Source organism: Physeter macrocephalus, chromosome 4 (assembly GCF_002837175.3).
Source record: "Physeter macrocephalus isolate SW-GA chromosome 4, ASM283717v5, whole genome shotgun sequence".
In the NCBI taxonomy this organism is placed as follows: Eukaryota; Metazoa; Chordata; class Mammalia; order Artiodactyla; family Physeteridae; genus Physeter; species Physeter macrocephalus.
Window position 1 is genome coordinate 23,566,707 of NC_041217.1, and position 22,705 is coordinate 23,589,411.

The following is a 22,705-nucleotide window of genomic DNA, read 5'->3' on the forward strand; positions in this document are numbered from 1 at the left end:
TGTAATAATAAACGTAAGAAACAGCAGGAGTCACCTTTTTTCATTTAAATATTAAACAGGGACTTCCTGGTGGCGCAGCACTTAAGAATCCACCTGCCAATGCAGGGGACAGGGACACGGGTTCCATCCCTGGTCCAGGAAGGTCCCACATGCTGAGGAGCAACCAAGCCTGTGCACCACAACTACTGAGCCTGCGCTCTACAGCCCACAAGCCACAACTACTGAGCCCGCGAGCCACAACTACTGAAGGCCGTGCAACTAGAGCCCGTGCCCCACAACAAGAGAAGCCACCACAACGAGAAGCCCACACACTGCAACAGAGTAGCCCCCACTCGCCGCAACTAGAGAAAGCCTGCGTGCAGCAACAAAGACCCAACGCAGCCAAAAATAAATAACTAAATAAATTTATTTTAAAAATAAACATAAAACATTTAAGGGAATTCCCTGGCGGTCCAGTGGTTAGGACTCCACACTTCCACTGCTGAGGGCATGGGTTCAATCACCAGTCGGGGAACTAAGATCCCACAAGCTGCACGGCACAGCCAATAAATAAATAAATAAACTGAACATATTTTTTAAACATTTGAAAGTTATACAATAATTCCTGACATTTTAGAATTTAGAGTAGTAATTCTCAGCTGGGGTGATTTCTCCCCCATGCAAAATTTCACTAAAAAGAGAAGTTAGCGGTGAGCTACAGGCATTTGGTGGGTAGAGGCAGGGATACTACTAAACACCCTACAATGCACAAGATGGCGCCCACAACATAGAATTATCTGGCCTCAAATATCAACAATGCCAAGGTTGAGAAACCCTGATTTAGATGTAGGCATTCATATTATAGGGAAAAATACTAAACTCTCTCAAAAGAACTACGAATATCCAGATTTCTCAGCATCATTTGTTGAAAAGGTTATCCTTTCCCCACTGAATGGTCTCTGCAACCTTGTCAAAAAATCAACTGACCATAAATGTGAGTTTACCTCTGGGCTCTCTTATTCTGTTCCATCCATCTACAGGGCTAATTTATGCCAGTACCACACTGTTTTGATTACTACAGCTTTGTAATAAGTTTTGAAATCACGAAATATGAGTCCTCCAACTCTGTTCTTTTTCAAGATTGTTTTGGCTATTCCCAGTCCCTTGAAATTCCATATGAACTTTAGGATGGGTTTTTCTATTTCTGCAAAAATACGCCACTGGGATTTTGACAGAGATTGTACAGAATCTGTAGATCACTTTGGGTACTACTATCACCTTAACAATATTAAGTCTTTCAATCCATGAACACAGAAGGTCTTTTCATTTACTGAGGTCTTCATTAGTTCCTTTCAGCAATATTTTGTAATTTTCAGTATACAAGTCTTTCACCTCATTGGTTAAATTTACTCCTAGGTATTTTATTCTTTTAGATACTACAGTAAATGAAATTGCTTTCTTAATTTCCTTTTCAGATTGCTCATTGCTGGTATATAGAAACAACTGATTTTTGCACGTTGACGTTGTACCCTGCAATTTTACTGAATACATTCATTAGTTCTAGTAGCTTTACTGTGGATATTTTGCACGTCCTTGTATTTAATGTACACAGGTCTCCCTCTGTATCTGTCATCTGGGGCAGTTAGCCCAACTGATTAAAGTGAGAGGTGAACGAGACCAAAGTCGTGGTCCACACCCAAATGGCAAACTCAGGCTAGAGTTGATGTGTTGAAGTACTAACCCCCAGTACCTCAGAATGTGATCTTACTTAGAAACAGGATCATGGCAGATGTAATTAGTTACGATGCGATCACACTGGAGTAGGCTGGGCCCTTAATCCAGTATGACTAGTCTCCTTAAAAGAGGAAAAACGTCATGTGAAGACAGAGACACACAGGGAAAAGATAGACCTATACCACGGAAGCAGAGATTAGAGTGGTGCATCTGTAAGCCAAGAAATGCCAAGAATTGCCAGCACACACCAGAAGCTAGAAGAGGCAAGGAAGGAATTCTGCCTCAAGACTGTAACATAAAGATTCTGAGTTTCCAGCCTACTGGCCTGCCCTACAAATTTAAGATTCAAGGTACAACATCAACTCCTGTCTGAGTTTCCAGTGTGCCAGCCTGCATAACAAATTTCAGATTAATCAGCCCCCCAGTTTCTTTAAATGAATGAATGAATAAATATTGGTTCTTTTCTCTAGAGAATCTTGACTGATACAGAAATTATGGGAACATTTAGGAAAATGGGGGAAGGGAAAGAGTAGATCTGGAGGTCACAAAAAATAAACTGCCTAGTTCATCACTGTATCCATGATCTGTATAAAAACCTTACTGAATTACTTTCTAATTTTAGTACTTTTTACATACTCAGATAGAAAGAACTACAACAGTGAATCTTTTGAAGGGAAACAGGCTTGCTGACTGGATGACAGAATTCTTATTTGTGTAAGATTTCCAGGTAGGAAAAAAAAAATATATATATATACACACACATATATTTGATGTGTTGGTCCTTATGCTTTCAAGTAAATATTAAATTTTTTAATCCAAAAATCATTACCACCACTTATCCATACCTTTACATAGCTTTATTAAAGGAGTATAAAAACATACTGTGTTTAATTATTAAGTTGTACGAACTACTACCCAATACCTTTGAAAATCAGATGATTTATCTAGAGAATTAAAATGAGAAGGCCTAAAACACGCAATAATCATGAGTTTAGTTTTTATATTTCTTTTTTAAAAGTTACTGGAAGTCCCTGATTGTACCCAGCATGCTACAAAGTGCTTAGGGAAATGTGCCATGAGTAAAGGGAGCTCACACTTGATTTTTTGAGGGAAAATTTTAGGTCTGAAGTACCAAATGAGCTAAACAGTCAACAGATGATCTGAGTTCAATAAGAGAGACTTAGCCTGGAGTAATCACTAAAGACATAAACTAGCAGAGGAAACTGAAGCAAGTGTGAGTCTGAGTGAGCACAGAGAAGGCAGCTTTCCAGAACACAGAACAGAAGTAATGAGACCAAAATTCCACCAGAACCTTTGGGGAACAAGCAGCAGACCACTGTGAAATGAATTCATGTGGGGTGTATGGACAGGCATGGCTGGAATGTTTTGCAGAGGACCCTGAATGCCAGGTTGAGACATCTGTGTGCTAGAGTGCAGGTGAAGGTTTTTTAGGAGGAAGTTTGGGAAGAATAGCTGACGAAGTAGGAACCAAGCATATGAAAGGAAGGTAGAGTGAGAGACTTGAAGTGGCCACTGCAGAAGAAAGGGAGCTGGTTCCTAGTGATACAAATAACGGTTCCACAGTTCAGGGGGTCTGCTTTTTAAAGATTCATTTTAACAAAGTTTAAAACATTTTAAAATATAGGTTCTTTAAGAATTTAACTAGCTCATTGCTTTTAGAGTGCCTAAAATAAGAAAAGAAGTCTTTCACATTAAAAGTTAAAGAAAATTAAAGAAAAAGGCAAAAGAACATACAGGAGCTTGAACTTCATTTTTTTAAAAAAGTTACGGTGCAACACAAAGAAAACAATAGCTAGAATACACTAAATCCATAAATCCTCTAAATGCATTATGGCAAACCACAAAACAAGGCAATGGATTATTAATTCCATTTGGCAGAAACAAATTGAGATTGGGCACAGCCAAGGTCTCACAGTCAGTAAAGAGCAGAAAAGCTTTGAAGCCAATGATGATTCTATTAGACCTATCTCCTCCCAAAATGAAACCACCTTGAAAAACTTCCATATCCAAAGGAATATAAAAAGATGATGGAGGAATTTCCCTTAAAGTAGATGCTTTGAAAAAAATAATAGATGGATATAACAAAATACTAAAGCAATACAAAATAACACTGGCAACCTGCTGTAATTAAAAGGCATACATACTAGAGAAAATTTTAAAATATTATTTGCACATGACTTTATTTAAAAAGGAATCAAACAAAAATATATGAAAGTCTCTACCTTCACAATACCATGTACCAAACTGATTAATGCCTCCTCCCCCACTAAACTGTAAGCATTAAGGGAATGCGTATGTCCATGCACATCTTTACTTTTTTATAACTGGGGTTTTTTTTTTCTTTTCGGCCCCGCGCTGCGCTGCCTGCTGGATCCTAGTTTCCCGAGCAGGGATCAAACCCAGGCCCACAGCAGTGAAAGTGCAGAGTCCCAACCACTGGACAGCCAGGGAATTCCCTGTAACTGGTTTTTGAGGATTCATCTTACTGGGCCACTTTACTAACTTTGGAATCACAGAGCAAGAGGAACCATGTGGGACATAGGCCATGATAATGAAGAGTTTGGTATTAATTCTAAGAGCAATGGGAAGCCACTGAAGTGTTTTAGAGATAAGACTGAGCTGATAAAATCTGAATTTCAGAAAGACCTGACTGTAGGCCATGATAATGAAGAGTTTGGTATTAATTCTAAGAGCAATGGGAAGCCACTGAAGTGTTTTAGAGATAAGACTGAGCTGATAAAATCTGAATTTCAGAAAGACCTGCCTGCTGCATAGATCGGAGACTGGACGGGGTAATACACCAATGCAATAAATTAGAAAATCCAGCAACACATATGTAAAAATGTAACATAGGCCAAAATAGGTTCAGGGGTCTTAATATGATTCATTGCCAGACTCCCACAACTTGCCAGGTCGCCCAGGGAAGCAAAGTCATCCTAACCCACACACACCAGAAAAACTAATGAACTAACAACTTATAAAATTCATCCTGTCAAACACCCCTCCTACGGTAACAGGAGCCTCTGTCAGTCCACTTCACCTTTGCCCTGTCAGTCTCTCAAAGATGGCAGGTATTTCAATGACAAAGCAACACAATGAGTATCATGTACAAAGTAGAAGTGCAAACCTTCCAAAAGATGCAGGGCTTTACAAAGTCACTAAAAATGATGAGAACTGTTTCCAACTATTGGCAAAGCCACTGGCAGAAATGAAAATCGGAGAGGGACACTGACTGGGAAGGAACGTAAGGGCACTTAATGGGATGAAAAGTACTCAATATGTTCTGTATCCTGACATGGTTGGTAGCTACACAGATGTGTATATGTCGTAAATATCCATCAACCTGTAGATATACTTATGATTAATACATTTAGCTGTATGTAAATTATACCTTAAGAGGGGAAAAAAGGAACAAAAGAAGAGATGGCCCTCCTTCCTGTAAGAATTGCTAGTTCTGAATGTGAAGCCTAGAAATCCCATGGCCTGCTTGCTACCTGTGTGAAGATGAAATGGATACTCAAGATAGCAAAATGTACCTGGATTCTCAGAGACATCCATGAGCCACTGAGTGTAGTGGGCCTGGAGCCCACTCTTTCTCGGGACATCCAATTATATGATAGTAAATGTTCTTAACGTTTAAGTACTTTAAGTCTGCTACTTGCCTCTGAAAGCATTTGAACAGATACCATGAGCAAACAGTTGGAGAAAGCTAATGAAGATGAGATAATAGGAGGGCAAAAGAAAATAATATGAAAATATAAGTGGGCTTTGATAATGAAGCCTTTGAATATTTTGGCAAAAATGGATTTCTTTAGGATCACACTAGAAAAGTCCATCATTACACGAAGTATATAGTTTCATGCGATCTTGCAATTTTTAAAGAAAAATTATGTGAAACAAGCAACCAACAATTGACTCATTCTTCTTCCATTTTAAGAATTTAACACATCGTAGCAACCATAACATGAATGTTTCCATAATTTTGTTTCATTTTTCAAGATTAAACCCAAGTAAAGTCTTTTCTCCCCACCCCTGCTATCTCTGAAATGTTACTCCTATTCTAGGTCAATTCATTCTACATGGCCTTGTTCTTGTACCAATTATTTTCAGAAAATAAAGAACACTTATGTGATGAAATCACAAAGAAAAAGTAAATTATTCACTCACACATCAACACTTAGAAAATTCAAACACAGACCTCAGTTCACGTTTGAATGAGAGACCTGAGCAAACTGGTTAAGAGCATGGGCTCTGGAATCAGACTGCCTGGGATGGAATCCCAGTTTGCTGTTTACCAGTGGGTGACCCTGGGCAAGTTACTTAACCCTCTGCGACTCAGCTTTCTCATCTATAAAAGGAGAATAATAACTGTTCCTACCTTATAAGTTATAAGAGGAATATTAAATGGTTAATATGGGAAGTATTGATATTTCAGGCAGTAAGTACTCAGTAACCATTAGCTATTACATTTCAAAATCTAAGAAAACTGAGGAATATAAATGCCAACATTGGAATTGAGTTATTGGAGAAGGAAAAACTTTTTTAAAATCACAAGCTTTATGTTTAAATACAAGTATACATTTTAAATAAAATTAAGACAAAAATGAGAACAGATATACTTAGAGTAAAAATAAGCTGAAAGTTTAATTTCTAAATATGTAAGAACTTTTTAAAGGTACCATATCAAACCTATTAAACTAGAAACTAAAGTGTTAATGCACTTTACTAAAGATGAAATTAAAAATCTGAATATATGGAGGAGAAAAAAGAATGAAAAACTCAGTATTATAAAGGGGTCAATTCTCTCCCCTTACCCCTATTAATCCATTAATTTTATACAATTCTAATCAAAACTCCAACAGGTTTTGGGGTGCAATTTTTTTTTATTTCATTTTTGTTTTAATTGATGAAATGATTCCAAAACTAATCTAAAAGAATGTATTAAGTAGAATAGCAAGTAAAGTTTTGAAAAACAAGAAAATGAACAGTAACTTTCCTTCCTAGAAATTAAAATATACTACAGACTCAGAGTAATTAAGACAGTGAGGTAGTAACACAGAATTAGACAAATAACTACTGAGTCCAAAAACAGAACCAAGTATTTATGGGAATTCAGTATACAATGAGTGTGGCATTTCAAATCAATGGGAAAAGACAGATTATTCAACAAATGATGCTGACAAAGGACTAAATATTTGATATTTCATCAAATACTAACCTCCCATCTTACACCAAAACAAATTTCAGATGGCTTAAATTTAAACATAAATGAAACCATAAACCAAAACGTAATAGAAAAAAATGTAGGTAAATACTAATATAATTTTAGGTTGGGAAAGGCATGACACCAAAGGCAGAAACTATAAAGGTAAAGACTAACAGATCTGACATAAAATTTTAATGCTTCTTTACCAAAACAAAATTAAAAGACAAGTGATAAATTTCTTTATAAGATACATCTGGTTGATTTTACATCACAGCACACAACAGTCACACCTCTTGATTCACCCTTGTGTCGTCTCCTCCCACCCTGACTCTGAGCTTGACCATGTAACTGGCTTTGGCCAAGAAGACTAAGGGAACAGGACGCAGGCAGAAGTTTGATGAAAGCTTGCACACTGGGGCATGATCTAATGGAAGGCTGCTATTACTAAGTGAGAGACAAACAGACACACCACATGAACCCAGTCAGGGAATGAAAAGATGAGTGAATCCAGGTGAGACCAGCAGAACTGCCCAGCCAACTCACACATGTTTTACTAGGTTTTGAGGCGGTTTGTAACACCACATTAGATAACTGGTATAATATCAAGATATCTACACCATAAAGGGTTACTTATTAGAGATGGTATAAATCATTATAGGAACAACTAAACATCCCATTGGGAAAATAGGCAAAGGATATAGACAATTCACACAAAAACAAAGATGTCCAGTAAACACATGAAGAAATGTCCAACTCTAGTATCAAAGAAACACAAATTAAAACAATGAGATAACACCTTTTGCCTATCAGATTAGCAAAGATTAAAAAGGTTGATAATGGCTTGAGTTGGTCACAATGTGGTGAAACTGGCACTCTCATCCATATTGTTAATTTGGTATTGTGTGTCAAAAACTGGTAAAATTCCCTCTGGTCTTGTAATTTCATTTATTATTCACTCAAATACTTATTGCATACTCAGAGGCCTATGCTGGGAACTAGAATATAGTCAGATCAGGCAGGACCTACTAATAATTTTGCTTTTATTATTAATTTGGGTTTTATCCTAAGAGCACCAAGATGGCATTGAAGGCTTTAGCAAGCGAAGAACAATATCGGATTTGCACTTTAAGATCATTTTAACTGATGTATAGAGAACGGGGGACAAGAACGCAAGTGAGGAGACACTAATTGTTCCAGCGAGCATTAACAGTGGCCTGGATTTGAGCAGTGTCAGTGAGATGGAGAGAAGCAAAGGGAGGGCGACGTGATGGGACCTGCTGACAGAAAAAAGTAAAAGAAAGGGGAAAAATAAATACTACTCCTCAATTTTAATTCTAGGAATGTATGCTAAAATATAAGTATCTGTGCAGATATAAAATGATACACAGGTGTACAAAAATATATACCCAAAGATGTTCATGGCAGTGTTTTTTATAATAACAAAGATAATGAAAAAAAAATCTAAAAGTCTATCCCTAAGAGATTAAGGTCACTCCAAGCATAGTGAGAACACTGTGCAGTCACTTAAAATTATTTAGATTTCTATTTAGTGACAAGATGTGGAAAGGGGCCAGTTACAAAATACATAACATAATTTCACTTCTAAATAGTATGATCTCACTTTTATTTAAAACATACTCATACACACACAAGCACATTTATGGCTGCCTATGTGCATTACAGAAAGTCTAGAAAGCTATACATCAAAATATCAAAATTCTAGGTGCTTTGGACTTCAGTTATTAAAATCTTTATACTTTCCATACTTCTAAAATCTATGCAAAACCTGTACTGCTTTATAGTGAAAGAAAAAAAGTAATTTTATAAAAAAAAACAACACTGACCAGACATTTATTTGGATAATAGTAAATTGGTTCATTTTCTTAAAATACTGCAAATAAAAGATTAAAGAGACTAAAAAGAGATCAAAATAACTGAAATGAAAACTTACGATTCGTAAGTCTTAAATTGTTAAAAAAATGAACAATTTGCTTGCGATACTAGTCGAACGTGAGATGAGAATTTGGGCGAGGAGAGGAAAGGACATCTCAGAGCAAAGCACTCAAATATAACCATTTTTATCATTACAAAACCTGCACAGAAAGATCCCTTCACTGCACTGTTAGACAAGCAATTTGGACTCCCTTGAGATCTGACCTAAAGAGCTATTCATTTTATTTCACTATGTTCTGAGGTTCTTTATGAATCTTCTTCCCTACCAAGTTGACACATACACTAACAGATACCAAAAAGGATAGGAGATTGAGGACCTCTGAAGCACAGTTAGTGATTTTGACTTCATTACCATCAGATTTACGGGTTGCCAAAACCAGATGTTCTAGAAGGGCAAAAAAATGTCATCAAGGTTGCTTCATTTCCCAAAGACAAAAACTTTCTTTGGTATTTGAGATTATTGTAAACAGGCACCCCCCCCAAAAAAAAACAAAAAAACACTACCTGGTTTGAACAGTTTTCTGAAGATTCTGATGGATTTGCTTCACTGATATAATCAGTGACCTTAGTCATCCTTGCTTATAACAGAGCTACCAGAGAGATGGCTGCTACCTGAGCACAAAGATATGACTCCAAAATTTGTTCAGGCCTCTCAAAGGCACCACTAATTAATGTCTCCACTTCAGCACTCCTACCTGCCTGGTTCCCTAAAGAGAAAAGCCCAATGGTTCTACCTTCAAAATCTCTTCTTTAGAAAACATGAAGATGTCAATTTAAAATATTAGTCCAAAGTAACAAAAATGTCAGAAACAATGGAAAGCAAACAAGACCATCTTCTGGTATTATTTACTCTAGTGCATAAGTGAAAATAATAATCCAAGGATGGGGAGTGGAGGTTGAGACATAATTCACATACCATAAAATTCACCATTTTAAAGTATAAAATTCAGTGATTTTTAGTATATTCACAAGGTTGTGCTACTATCATCATTATTTAATTCTAGAACATTTCCCATGACCCCAGAAAGAAACCCCAGACACACTGTGATTTGTAAGATATATGTTTGGTCATTCACATATATATATATTTGGTCTTCCTCCACAGTTCCAGGTTCACAGCTCCCAAAACCCTTCGAATTTCCTACTTGCAGAGAGTGATAAAGGTGTCTTTTGGTTATGTGAATGAGGTAACTTTCAGAAGCACCTAAGGATGGGAGCTAGTGCCAGGAGAACCAACCAAGTGATTAGAGGGTTGGTTGGAACTTTCAGTCCCAGCCCCTACCCCACCCCGTCCCCAGGGATGAGGAGAGGGGCTGGAAGTTGAATCAATCACCACTGGCCAATGATTCAGTCAATCATGACTATGTAAAGAAGCCTCCACAAAAACAAAAGAACAGCCTTTTAGGCTCTCTTTTTTGAACGCTTCCACACTGGGGAACCAGAATACTTCCACGCGCCACTGTGCCGGCCCCAAGCTCCATGAGGACAGAAGCTCCCTTGTTCAGGAACTCATCCTGTGTAGCAGCTCTTCATCTGGCTCCTACTCTTTAATATAATCTTCTCATAATAAATCAGTAATCTAGTGAGTAAACAAGTTTTCCTGAGTTCTGTGAGCTGTTCTAGCCAATTAACCACACCTGAGGAGGGAGCTGTGGGGACCCTCTGATTCACAGCCAGTCGGTCAGAAGTACAGGTGACAACCTGGACTTGCAACTCACCTCTGAAGTGGAGGGTGGGTCTTGTGGGACTGAGCCCTTTACCCTTGGAATCTCATTCTATCTCCAGGCAGACAGTGTCAGAGTTGAGATGAATTCGCAGACACCCTGATGGCATCTGGGAATTGCCTGTTGGTTTTGGGAAGCCCCCAACCTCCCCCAGCCCCTGACACACACACACAGAGTAGAATGGGGTCAGGGAACCCTTTTGCACACACTCACTTCCCACTCCTCCTTCACTATCCCAAGACCGTAGCAACTATTAATCTACTTCCTGTCTCTATAGATATGCCCATTATGAACATATCCTATCAGTGGAATCATAAAATAAGTGGCTTTTTATGTCTGACCTCGTTCACTTAGCACATTTCCATCCATGTTCCTTTTGACTATTATGAGTAATGCTGCCATGAACATTTGTGTACAGTTTGCACGAATATATGTTTTTATTTCTCTTGGGTGTATACCGACAAGTGGAATTGCTGGGTCATCTAGTAACTCTATGTTTAGCATTTTGAGGAACTACCACACTGATTCTAAAGCAGCTGCACCGTTTTACATCGTTTTTCACATGCTTAACATAAACTTAAGAGATGTCAGACTTTCATAGAAGTAGGGGATTTACTCTTCTCAAGCCCATTTTACATGCCAAATGCTATGCCAGGGTTTTATATAATTTCTGACTTAATTTTCCTAACAACTCTGTAATGCAAAAAGCATCTCCATTTTACAGAAGGAATTCATATCTCAAAAACTGTTTGTAACCTACTCAAAAATCACTTAGTTCATAAACGTCAAAATAGAATTTGAACTCAGGTTGACTTCAAAGCCTGTCCTCTTTACCCTCTTCCATGCAACCTCTGCACTGAAATATATGCACACTGACTGCTTTACACCAAAAGGATTCTTTGGAAAAGTACATGTTAACTAAGTTTATTAGAATCATTATAAAACAGAAGCTTCCAGAACACAGAAATTTCCAGAAAATATAAGGTCTCTTGTGTAAATCATTCCGTTAGTAAATGATTTCTTCATGTAGTTACTTAATAAAACCAATCTATAAATCATCTAAGCATTATACAGATTAGTTTCTTCCATCAAAGTTATATCCACTGACAAAAAAAATCTGGGTATCTTCTACTGTGGGCTGAATTATTTCCCCCCAAAAAATCCGTATGTTGAAGCCCTAATCCCCAATGTGACAATATTCGGAAACAGGGCTTTTAGAAGGTAATTAAGATTAAATGAGTTCATAAGGGTGGGGCCCAAATCCAACAGGATCAGTGACCTTATAAGAAGAGAGCTCTCTCTCTCTCTCTCTCTCTCTCTCTCTCTCTCTCGCGCTCTCGCTCTCGCTCTCGCTCTCTGCCATGTGAGGACATAGTAGAAGGTGCCCAAGGAGATGGCAGTCTGCAAGCCAATAAAGAGAGCCTTACCAGAACCCGGTCATAATGGCACCCTGATCTCAAGATTTCCAGCCTCCAGAACTTTGAGAAAATAAATTTCTGTGGGATTTTGTTACGGCACCCTAAGCTAATACATCTTCCTTCATAACTATCACGAACTATCCAATTACTGGTATTTTAAGCACTAGTAAGAATCAAAACAAAGCAGTCATTAAGTAGAGTAGAAATAAGCTAAACCAATAGACATGCATAAGCTTGTTGCTCAAAAATATCTGCAAGTCCCATGATCAAAGAGACTAAAAAACAGAATGATGGCCATTCTGTTAATGCAGAATTTAACGAGAAAGTCAAGGAAACCCGGTATCCTCCAAAAGGGCTTTGGAGTTAGACAAACCTGAGTTTGACTCCTTTTGGTCACTTCTGAGCTTTGTGTTTGAGTGAGAAACATACTCTATTTGTTTCTGAACACTATTCCTGTGGTCAGAATGCTGTTTTTGTTTGTTTCAATTAAATAACTTTATTAACATTTACTATATGCCAAATACTATTTTACATCCTATAATACCGAGTACACCTTCTAGAACACTACAGGTGCTCCAAAAATGGTGGTGGTTATTGTTAGTACATAGATTCTGGAAAAGGACACCCCAAAGTTAAGCATTTACATGAGCACCCACTATTTGCCTAATATTTTGCTGGTACCGTGAATATAAAAACGCTGTCCTACCCTCAAGGAGCTTACAATGAAGAGGGACAGACAGATCCAGGTCATTATAAAACAATGTAATAAATGCAATGGCCACAAAACATGCAAAGTACATAGTAACACAAAGGGAAAGCTGGGAGGTAGATAAATCAAGGACTACTTCCCAGAAGGTCTGACAAGGAATTCCCTTCCTGATTTCTATTCCAGAAAACTTTGTAAGAAAACTTCATAAGCCCTTATTAGGGGAATCATTCACTGAGGTACAGCCTCAGCTCAGATTCTCCCTTTTAACTTTTACTTCCACTCAGTTCCATCTGTCAGTTTCAAAGAAGGGGGAGAGGGGCACAGGAAGAGTTTAAGTATCCTTTTCCTCCCCAACAACTGCATAAAAATTGAAATCACATTTTTCCAAATCCTTCTTACACTTATGATAAAGACTGGGTGTTTTACAAGTTATACAGTCACCCTAGATTTAAGCTATGTGTAGGATAAGTAACCAAAACTGTCAGTCCAGTACGTAATTTCTTCTATAGCAGCCAAATGGGCCTGCCAGTTATTTTGCTTATTCCAACTGGGCTAAAAAGGTATCCAAAACCTTGACTACTGTAAAAACCAGTAAATTTTCTTCATTAATCCACATTCTTATTCAAGATGTGTTCACTTCATACCTACAAGGCAAAACAATGCCTAAATACAATGCACTAACGTTCCAAAAAATGCAAATTTGGCTCCTGCCCCTAAAATTAGTGAGAGAAAGTCACACATCCAAAAGCTACAAGCATAAAGGAAGATCCGTGGGCATAGAGACTACTATTTGTATCCTTTCATGGGTATCCCACTTGACATCTGACACAACAATCCTTGAAATAATAGAATTATCTCCATTTTTATCTGTTTTCTCCATTAACAAGTCAGCATGTAAACCCTGGATCCTCTGAGCTTTGATTGTGCCACACTCTAAAATGTATATTAAATTTAAATGAAGGTAACAAAATCACAATAACTACTTTAAAGACTAAATATACACACAGGAAGGAAACTTAAAGATCAGTTTCCTCACCTATAAAATAAGAAGGGTGGACTAGATCACAGATGGTTAAATAACGAGCATTCCAGGAAACACTCTACTGCCACTCTCTGGGACCCTCATCCCAATTAAACATTACTAATCATGGCACTTTCTTACCAAACCCAGAAATGTAGCTATGTCCTTATCAACATGGCAGCCACTACCAATTGGGAGTAGATAAGCAAAACATAACCTGCTTGTGGGACTTCTTTGGTGGCGCAGCAGTTAAGAATCCGCCTGCCACAGCAAAGGATACCGTAAACAAGACCAAAAGACAACCCTCAGAATGGGAGAAAATATTTGCAAACGAAGCAACTGACAAAGACCCTATGGCCGACCCTGCCTTTTGTGCCTCCTTTTCTTGAATATAATCTAAAGTCGTAAAATGAAGACCAAATCCAACAGTTCCAACAGTAAAATGTTTTACTATTGATCTTAAATATCTGTAGGTATGAGTGAGCTGGGATTATCCATTCTCACCGGATTCTCCGAACTCACTGGTCTATCCCAGGGAGGTCATCTGTTCCCTTGAGTAGATGCCTCTCCTCTATGCACTAACTACCGTGGAGATCCTTTCTTGACATCAAAAGATTTTTTTTTTCTTAATTTGCTGCACACTCTGGTGCTTAATCAAAGGAGCAACCAATGTTGAACCAGGAGGTCCCATTTTCCCTTCTACTCCTAACCCCTAAATAACCAAAAACCAGTGTCATACACTTTCTATGCCTTAGGTTTCTCATAAAAAGTGAGAATAACATTACATTTCTTACTTCCTTTCTCAGATATGTTACAGAGATGAATATAACATGTGGGAAATTTTGTGAAATAAAATACTATATAAATGTCAACACACTTTCATTGTGTTTATAATCATTTTAAGTCGTGATATTTCAGTTGAACAAAATGCATGTTTATTCACAGACCTACTAGAGCATGGACTTGAGGACATTGGGGGGGGAAGGGTAAGCTGTGATGAAGTGAGAGAGTGGCAGGGACATATATGCGCTACCAAATGTAAATTAGATAGCTAGTGGGAAACTGCCGCATAGCACAGGGAGATCACCTCTGTGCTTTGTGACCATGAGAGGGGTGGGATAGGGAGGGTGGGAGGGAGGGAGACGCAAGAGGGAAGAGATATGGGAACATATGTATATGTACAACTGATTCATTTTGTTGTAAAGGAGAAACTAACACACTACTGTAAAACAGTTATACTCCAATAAAGATGTTAAACTTAAAAAAAATAAAAAATTAAAAAAATTAAAAAAAAATTTAAAAAAAAGAATCCGCCTGCCAACGCAGGGGACACAGGTTCGAGCCCTGGTCCGGAAAGACCCCACATGCCGCGGAGCAACTAAGCCCGTACACCTCGACTACTGAGCCTGCACTCTAGAGCCAGCGAGCCACAACTACTGAGCTCGCGCGCCTAGAGCCCACGCTCCACAACAAGAGAAGCCATTGCAATGAGAAGCACACGCACCGCACCGCAGCTAGAGAAAGCCCGCGTGGTAACAAAGACCCAACGCAGCCAAAAATAAATAAATAAATAAATTTATTTTTTTTAAAAAAAACCTTCTTGCCACACTTGGACTGGATGAGGTGAAGCTAACTACCCAAAAGATTTATATAACTAGTCTAAAACAGAACTAAGCCCTAAAACAACAGAAGTAATATAATTGTATAATGCTTACAAGGACACAATACACTCTTCCATTATCATTTGATCCTTAACACCCAGTAAAGAATTATCCCTATTTTTACATATTTTAAAATACAAATCAGTGAAATAATGTGATCAGCTCAAGGTCATCCAGCTAATAAGTGGCTTGGATGAATCCTCCACAACACCTTTTTCCATGAGAAAGTCACAGAATAGTGAGTGGAAGCCTGGACTATTTAATATGGACCTAAGAATGTCAATCCAAAATCTTCTGAGCTCTTCTTAGCCACTAGGCTACATGCAACTATTTTAGATCAGACAAGCTCCTCTTTCTATCAAAATAAGATCTTGAGTAACTAACCAACTAAGTAAAAATGTAATCATTTAAAAGGCATACACTATATTAATATTACATATATACACCTACCTCAATCATAAATCTTATACTTTTGAAACATTCATAAATGAACAATAAGAACAGAACCAAAAAGTTGGATGTTACACTAACAAAAGTACCAGTTTTTTGGGTCTCAACCCTTTCACTGTCCTATGTAAGAAATACACTTTCTCATTTCTTAAATTCTTATCTGTAAGCAAAACATTAACAAGTAATTCTATATACAGCTTTATACAAGTATAGAATGCCGTTAAGATTGTTTCAGGAATGTAAAGTATTATTCTGTTTCCTTTTGTATAGGAATTATTACATTATACCACAATGAGCGTGCTATTCCTGAAATTACAGTCATTTGAAAGATCTTATCACAAATGCCTAAGCCGCCAACATATTTAGCATATCCTCTCTTCAGAATTCTGACCAACTTAAAAATGGAAATTCCTACTCATGCACTTCTATTTCTGGATGGCCTTTAAAACATAGAACTACTCTTTAATATAAATAAGAGACTCGACTTAATAGCATAACATTTATGTCCTACCATACTTGAAAACATCATTTGGACTAAGTCAAATATGAATATAACCTGAAGAGCCCTTCCTTAAGCACCAAAATATCCCAGAGCTTTTTGCAGCCAGCCCAAGAACCTTTTACTTTCATACCACACCATCCTGCTTTTACAGGTATCTAAGGAAATGTGTATATATGAGTACAAACCACCTACCAAATAATCCAATGCCTTCCAAAGTGAAAAGCTGATCCTCTTTTCTGCTCTTAAATTATTCACAATTAGTCTACAAAGAATTACTGTAGACTACCTGAACAAACTTTTCTGACCTGTGTACCATGTTCTATATTTATGCTACTGGAAAGAATCAGTGTGATTCGTCCCTCTCTACATTTAATAAGGAATAGAGCAGGAAAACAGCTTAAAAATTACAAGTTACTTTTTATAAGAAAAGGAACTTTTAAGTGAAGACGTAATTTACTGTTGACAGACTCACAACTATCTATACATGATGGTGATCAAACTTCACTGAATACTTTTAACATTTTTTTTTTTTGGTTCACAACCTGAGTACAACAACTTTACGATCATTTTATTTTAAAATATTCCACTTTCATTGTTTTACATTTCTCAATGTTGAGAAAATTTTACCCAAAGTTTGGAAAAATTTGATAAATTCTTGTCTGCAAGACCCCTAATAAGCATTAAATCTTTAAAGCAGAAATCAACAATATGTTGTATTACAAGATGTTAACATTATGGATGTTTTATTATAGTTTCTGAGTCTTCAAGGACATCAGTAACTTGATAAAAAAAAACCATGCTCAAATGCATGACTCGCAATTTTCAAGTCACATTTTATGAAGATTATGTTTTTTGGTTTGTATGCCATAATTACATTTTGAACTGATCCATTATATTTGAAAATAACTTGCATGTGAAATCACTAAGGACAAGGGTCACTTTAGAAACACAGCATTAAAAACAATTTTTAAAGCCTTCAAATAAAGGTCTATAACTGGGAATTAAAGAAAAACATAATTCAAATTCACAGTAAGCTGAAGTGAAAACTCAACACAGATTATACCACAAAAAAATATATATATATAAACAAAGTGGTAGTGTTCAACCTTGACAGAAAAAAAAAAAGTTTAAAATGAAAACTACTTAAACTGAGAAAGAATTCCAATGACATGACATTTTCTTGCCAAAGCACAGGAACGTGTAGATTATATCATTCAAATCTCATTGTATTACATTATAAAGGTCTTGGCAACGGTTAGCCATTAATCTTTTAACACAAAGGAGATTCAAACCCAAATGAACTGTAAGACTATCTCTTCCAGAAGACAGAAATGGAGTAATTTACTTTATCCACAACTGTTTAACCTAAAAGGAAGGCCGTTAAGGATGATAACGCAGAATGGATCAGCCTTCAGTCTACCAAGTCCCATTTCTCACGAAGTCTTGCACCAATCCGAAACGAGAAGGTTAGGGACACAAAACGGGCTTAGGAAAGACTGAAAAAAATCTCCAATGAATGACACACCACATCATGGTTTATTCTCTTACACAATTGGAGAAACAAAAACGAAAAATATCACACCATATGTTTCATCGTATCAATTAAAAAAATATTTTACGACCGCACCTTCAATTCTTTGGGGCTGAAAAAATAATTTAGCTTCTGTTTTATTGATTACAGAGAAAAAGGAAAAAGCAGCTGCTGCAATGCAACACAGGCTGCTACAGAGGAAGGAGAGAAAACCGTTTTCCAAACAAATCCCTCTCCCGCCCCCGTTTACACACCCCAAACAACTTACTTATCCCAGTCTTTCACTGTGTCCCCCCAAATATAAACCTAATAAATTCTTTCCCTTCCCCCACCATCGTGAAATTTCACCTTTCAGAGCTTTCACCTATCGCTACCAGAGCACTTTATTCCCCGCAGAAATTTCAGATCTTTCAAACTTTTCTCCCTTTTTTAATTAAACAAGAGAGTTTTGGTATAAAAGTGCACGAAATTTTTACATATAGACGGAAAAATATCTGTTTCCCAGCAACATGCACGCTTCGATTCTCGAACCCCTCCCCATCTCCCAGGTTTGGCTAGCAAGGCTGGTGGGGGGAGGGAGCCAGGAGCAAATTAAATTTAGGAAGGGAAATCCTGGGCGAAAGAGGAGCATTTGAGGAAAAACGAGACAACGTCGAAAAGAGGACCCCCCCCGCCATAAGAGGGTTGGGGAGGATTACAAGAAAGAAAGAGAAATGAGAAGGGACAAAGGGGGAGGGGGGAGAAAGAGACCAGAGACCGGGGAGACGCGCCGGGCCGGGAGAGGGAAGGCGGGGTCCGGGGAGAGCGGGGTCGCGGCTCCCGCGGCACAATGGCCCGCCGGCCCCCGCCCCGCGCGCCCCTCACCTCATGGTGTCCGCCGCGCCGAGGCTACCCCAGCAGCCGGGAAAGGCGGGAGGCGCCGAGCCGAGGGGGGTCTCTCCTCCAGGGGCGGGGACGCAGCTCGGGGCCGGGAGACAAGTGTCCAGCTCCTCCTTCGGGCGGCCGCGGGGCTACACCATCTCCTCGCACAAAGCCGAGGCGCCGGCCCGGAGTGGGAGAGAAGAGGGCGAAAGAAAAGCTGGGGAGGGGGCGGAGAGGCCGAGGCGCCGAGCGGGTCCCGCGGCCGCCACAGCCCCCCACCTCCTCCTCCTCCTCCTCCTCCTCCTCCCCCGGGAGCTTCCTCGGCCGCCCTCGGAGGGGTGCCCGCCGGGGCCGCGCGCCCGGCCGCAGCTCCACAGGCCCGCGCTCGCCGCGCCCGCCGCCGAGGCCGTGTGCAACCGGCAGCTGCGGCAGCAGCGGGAGGAGAGTCGGGATCGCCTCGAGAAGCCCGGGAGGAGGCGGGGCGCGCGGCGGAGGAACACGCAGGCGCCGCCCTCCTCCCCCCCTTCCCCCGGGGGCGAGGGGGCGGTGAGGGGGGAGGGGAAGCGGGGGGCCGGGCGCTCCCCTGCCGCCGGCCGGACCCCCGCGGGACTGCGGAGAGCGGGGAGGGGCGGGAGCGGGCTCGGCGACGAAGGGTTAGCAAAGGCTCTTTGTTGCTTTCCCACCCCGCCTCCCCAGCCCCCTGGGATCGGGGCTGCTCACCCCCCGCCCGCAGCCAGCTAGGGTTCCTCCCCCGGGGTTGTCCTTGGCCGTCGTCGTCCCCCCCCCGGTCGCCTACCGCTCCCCTGAGACTGGGGGAGCTCCCGGGCCTCCCCCGCGCCGGAGTGCGGAGACTGGGGCGCCGGGACCTCCCGGCGCGGGACCTGCGGCCACCGGCTTGGGAAGCCAGGAGGCGGCAACCGGGATGCGTGACTGGGCGCCGGGCCGGGGGACTCCGGATCTGCCCGTCCGGGTGCCCTCGTGCGGGGCTTGTCTTCAGCTCGTCCTGTTGCTATCTCAGGACCGGGACCTGCCAGTCGATGGGCATCCCGGCCAGCCCCACGGCCCGCCCCCGCCGCGCGCCGCTCCCGGCGATTCCTCCGGGGTGGGGGGAGGGGGTGGCGTATAAATGTAAAATATGGTCATCATTGTTCGCTTCGCTCCTTTTCTTCCCGAGGAATCCCAGTGTGGTGTACCGATTTAACGAGCTGATATGCACACACCAAGTATAGGGATGACTTCATCCCCGAAAGAACGCAGCCAACTCGCGGGGAAAAGCAGTCGCCGGGAGACGCGCGCGGCTTCGTGTGCAGCAGCGGGAATGGAAGAAGAGAAACGCAGCCCGTGAAACCGCTTTCTATCGTCATTAGCGAAAAGGGAATTCCGGCCGCGGGAGGGGGGAAGAGGGGGGCGGGGGGCCGGGGAGTGATGTCAAATAATGATAGTTTTAAATTTTTCGTCATTCGTTTGGTCTTGAAATCACCTTGAAAAGGTAAACGTAAAATGCTGGCGAAGAAAACATTTAAAGTCAATGGCATGGCGGGGGGAGTCCATCCAGAAAGCCAGGATTTATAGTTGTGGGAGTTTTTAGGTATCGAAAAGCAAATCCAAAAATCAAATGAAAACTTAAACTGGACAAATTGCAGGCCTCTTGTAGTCCCGAGGAGGAGTGTGTATTTTTTAAGATGACTAGGATGGATCTAATCCAAAATGGAAGACCTGCCATGACTCCAGGAATCTATTCAAAAGTTTTGGTGTTTTATTTGAAGATGGAGGCACAATTCAAATTATAGTTTTGATAGTTGAGATCATTTACACTTCCAAAAGAAAAGTGAACGAGTTATAGTCATACTTGGTGAATGTCTGACTTGTCTATAATAGAACTGTGTGGCCCAGTTTTAACTATAAAAAGCTTCCCCTCAATACCAAGTTATTTTCTTTTTGGAACCTGCAGCCTCAAACCAACAGCCTTATATACTCAGTGACCTGGACCTATGGCACAGGACCAGGGTGGCCTCAAGTAGTCAAAAGGTACAGTGCCTCTGCTTAAACATGGTGTACTTGAACACTAATTTCCACCCGCATGTCTAATTACAGCTTACCATCACAGAAGAGCATTTTATTCAAGGATCTCCAAGCACTGGAGAGAAAACAGCCTTGCCAGTCAAATGTCCTTGTTGCCATATTACAAGTAGAGACAGGGAAATAGAGAACCCAAGAACTGGATGAGTTTGTGCAATAGGCACAATTAAAAACCATAGCAACTAACTATGAGGTTCATTGCCTTATCATAAATACTCACTGTCATTTATGTAATTAAAACACATGCACCTCAGATATTCTCCAAATTAGCCAAAGAACATTTGCTGTGGAGGCTTTTTTCTTGGAAAAGTTATAATAAGACTTATCGAACCATCTTGGAAAAGTATTAATAAGACATATTCGACCACAAAGAATTCACTCCAATTTGCCTTAGTTCATTCATAGCAATACAGTAAATCCAGCAGAGCTTATGTTTCAGGGAAAACTCTTACAAAGGGCCAAAAGGGGTGGAGATGTTGCTGCAGTGACTCAATCTATCTCCTCTTGCCAGAGACAAAAGGCAAGGATAAAAATGCTTTACAGATGACTCCATAACCTACTTCTCATTTGTGAAAGTTAATTCATCCTGCACTAAATAAGTGATATATCACATCATCTTTATCCTTAGAGCAAATGTTCTGCTGGTATGGGCACCAAATTAAGCAATCCAAGTGGAAAATGCTGTTCTTATTTTCTATGTTTATTAAAAATGTACCAGCCAAGAATTTTGGCCGCCTACAACCATTTCCATCCTTTTGGATGGCAGCCCGCCAGCTCACAAGTTGGTCATACCATTGCCTTTGGATTTAGATACTGCAATGGGTGGCCTGACCTCCAAAGGTCATTCAGTGGAAGGGCAATTTGTTGGCTGTGACAGAATGTTATTGCTTCTTGTTCATATTTGGCTTAACAATAAAAGAGGGCAGAGGGAAACGAGCTAAGAAATCACCGACTAATTCTGGTCACAAAGGAAACTTTGTGGAATGTGTTACCATATAGAATAAAAGAATTTTAGCGATGGAAGGAATCTTAAATCCAACCCACTCATTTTTCAAAAAAGGAAAGTGAGGCCCAGAGATGTTAAGTAAATTGCCCACAGTCACACAGTCTCTTTTTGGTGCAACTGGAACTTAAACCCAGGATTTATAATTATGGGTCCATTGCTCCTTCCACCACATCACACTGCCTTCCTGTGGCATAAGTAAGTGGGTTAGACAGACAGTAAGAATTAAAGCGGATTCTCTTCTCATAAACCCTGCTCTAAAATTAGCCGAGATTGTGTTGGCTTGGCTCAATGGTGAAAATCACTTGAATTTTTCTCTCACAAGGGCTACCCGGCCTGAAGCCCAATACCAGGCCCTCAGGTAGGCACCCGGATGTTTGGAAGTAAATGAATGGATAAATGAATGAATGAATGAATGACTGCTCTAATCGAAGAGGAAACTCTTCATCAAAAGAAATACAGTCTAGGGACATCCTTGGTGGCGCAGTGGTTAAGAATCCGCCTGCCAATTCAGGGGACACGGGTTCAAGCCCTGGTCCAGGAAGATCCCACATGCCACAGAGCAACTAAGCCCGTGCGCCACAACTACTGAGCCTGTGTTCTAGAGCCTGCGAGCCACAACTACTGAAGCCAGTGCTCTGCAACAGGAGGAGCCAACACGATGAGAAGCCCGAGCACTGCAACCAAGAGTGGGCCCCCACTCGCCACAACTAGAGAAAGCCCACGTGCAGCCCATGAAGACCCAACACAGCCAAAAGTTAATTAATTAATTAACTAAAAAAAGAAAATACAGGGCTTCTCTGGTGGCGCAGTGGTTGAGAGTCCGCCTGCCGATGCAGGGGACACGGGTTCG

The 22,705-nt window shown here is 40.4% G+C and overlaps 1 protein-coding gene across 7 annotated transcripts in view; it reads right to left on the reverse strand.

The window, feature by feature from the left end:
* ENAH (ENAH actin regulator) overlaps window positions 1–19,137 on the reverse strand; it is a 157,968-nt gene extending 138,831 nt beyond the window's left edge. For 2 of the 7 annotated variants that reach the window (XM_024130633.3, XM_028488374.2), the window contains exon 1: window positions 18,774–19,132. In XM_024130633.3, the coding sequence (XP_023986401.1) occupies window positions 18,774–18,778 (5 nt within the window). In that variant the 5' untranslated portion in view covers window positions 18,779–19,132. Of the gene's footprint in view, window positions 1–18,773 lie in introns of all 7 variants that reach the window. The other 5 variants (XM_024130635.3, XM_024130631.3, XM_024130632.3 and 2 more) reach the window with 5 other exon arrangements.
* Between the last annotated feature and the right edge of the window lie 3,568 nt (window positions 19,138–22,705).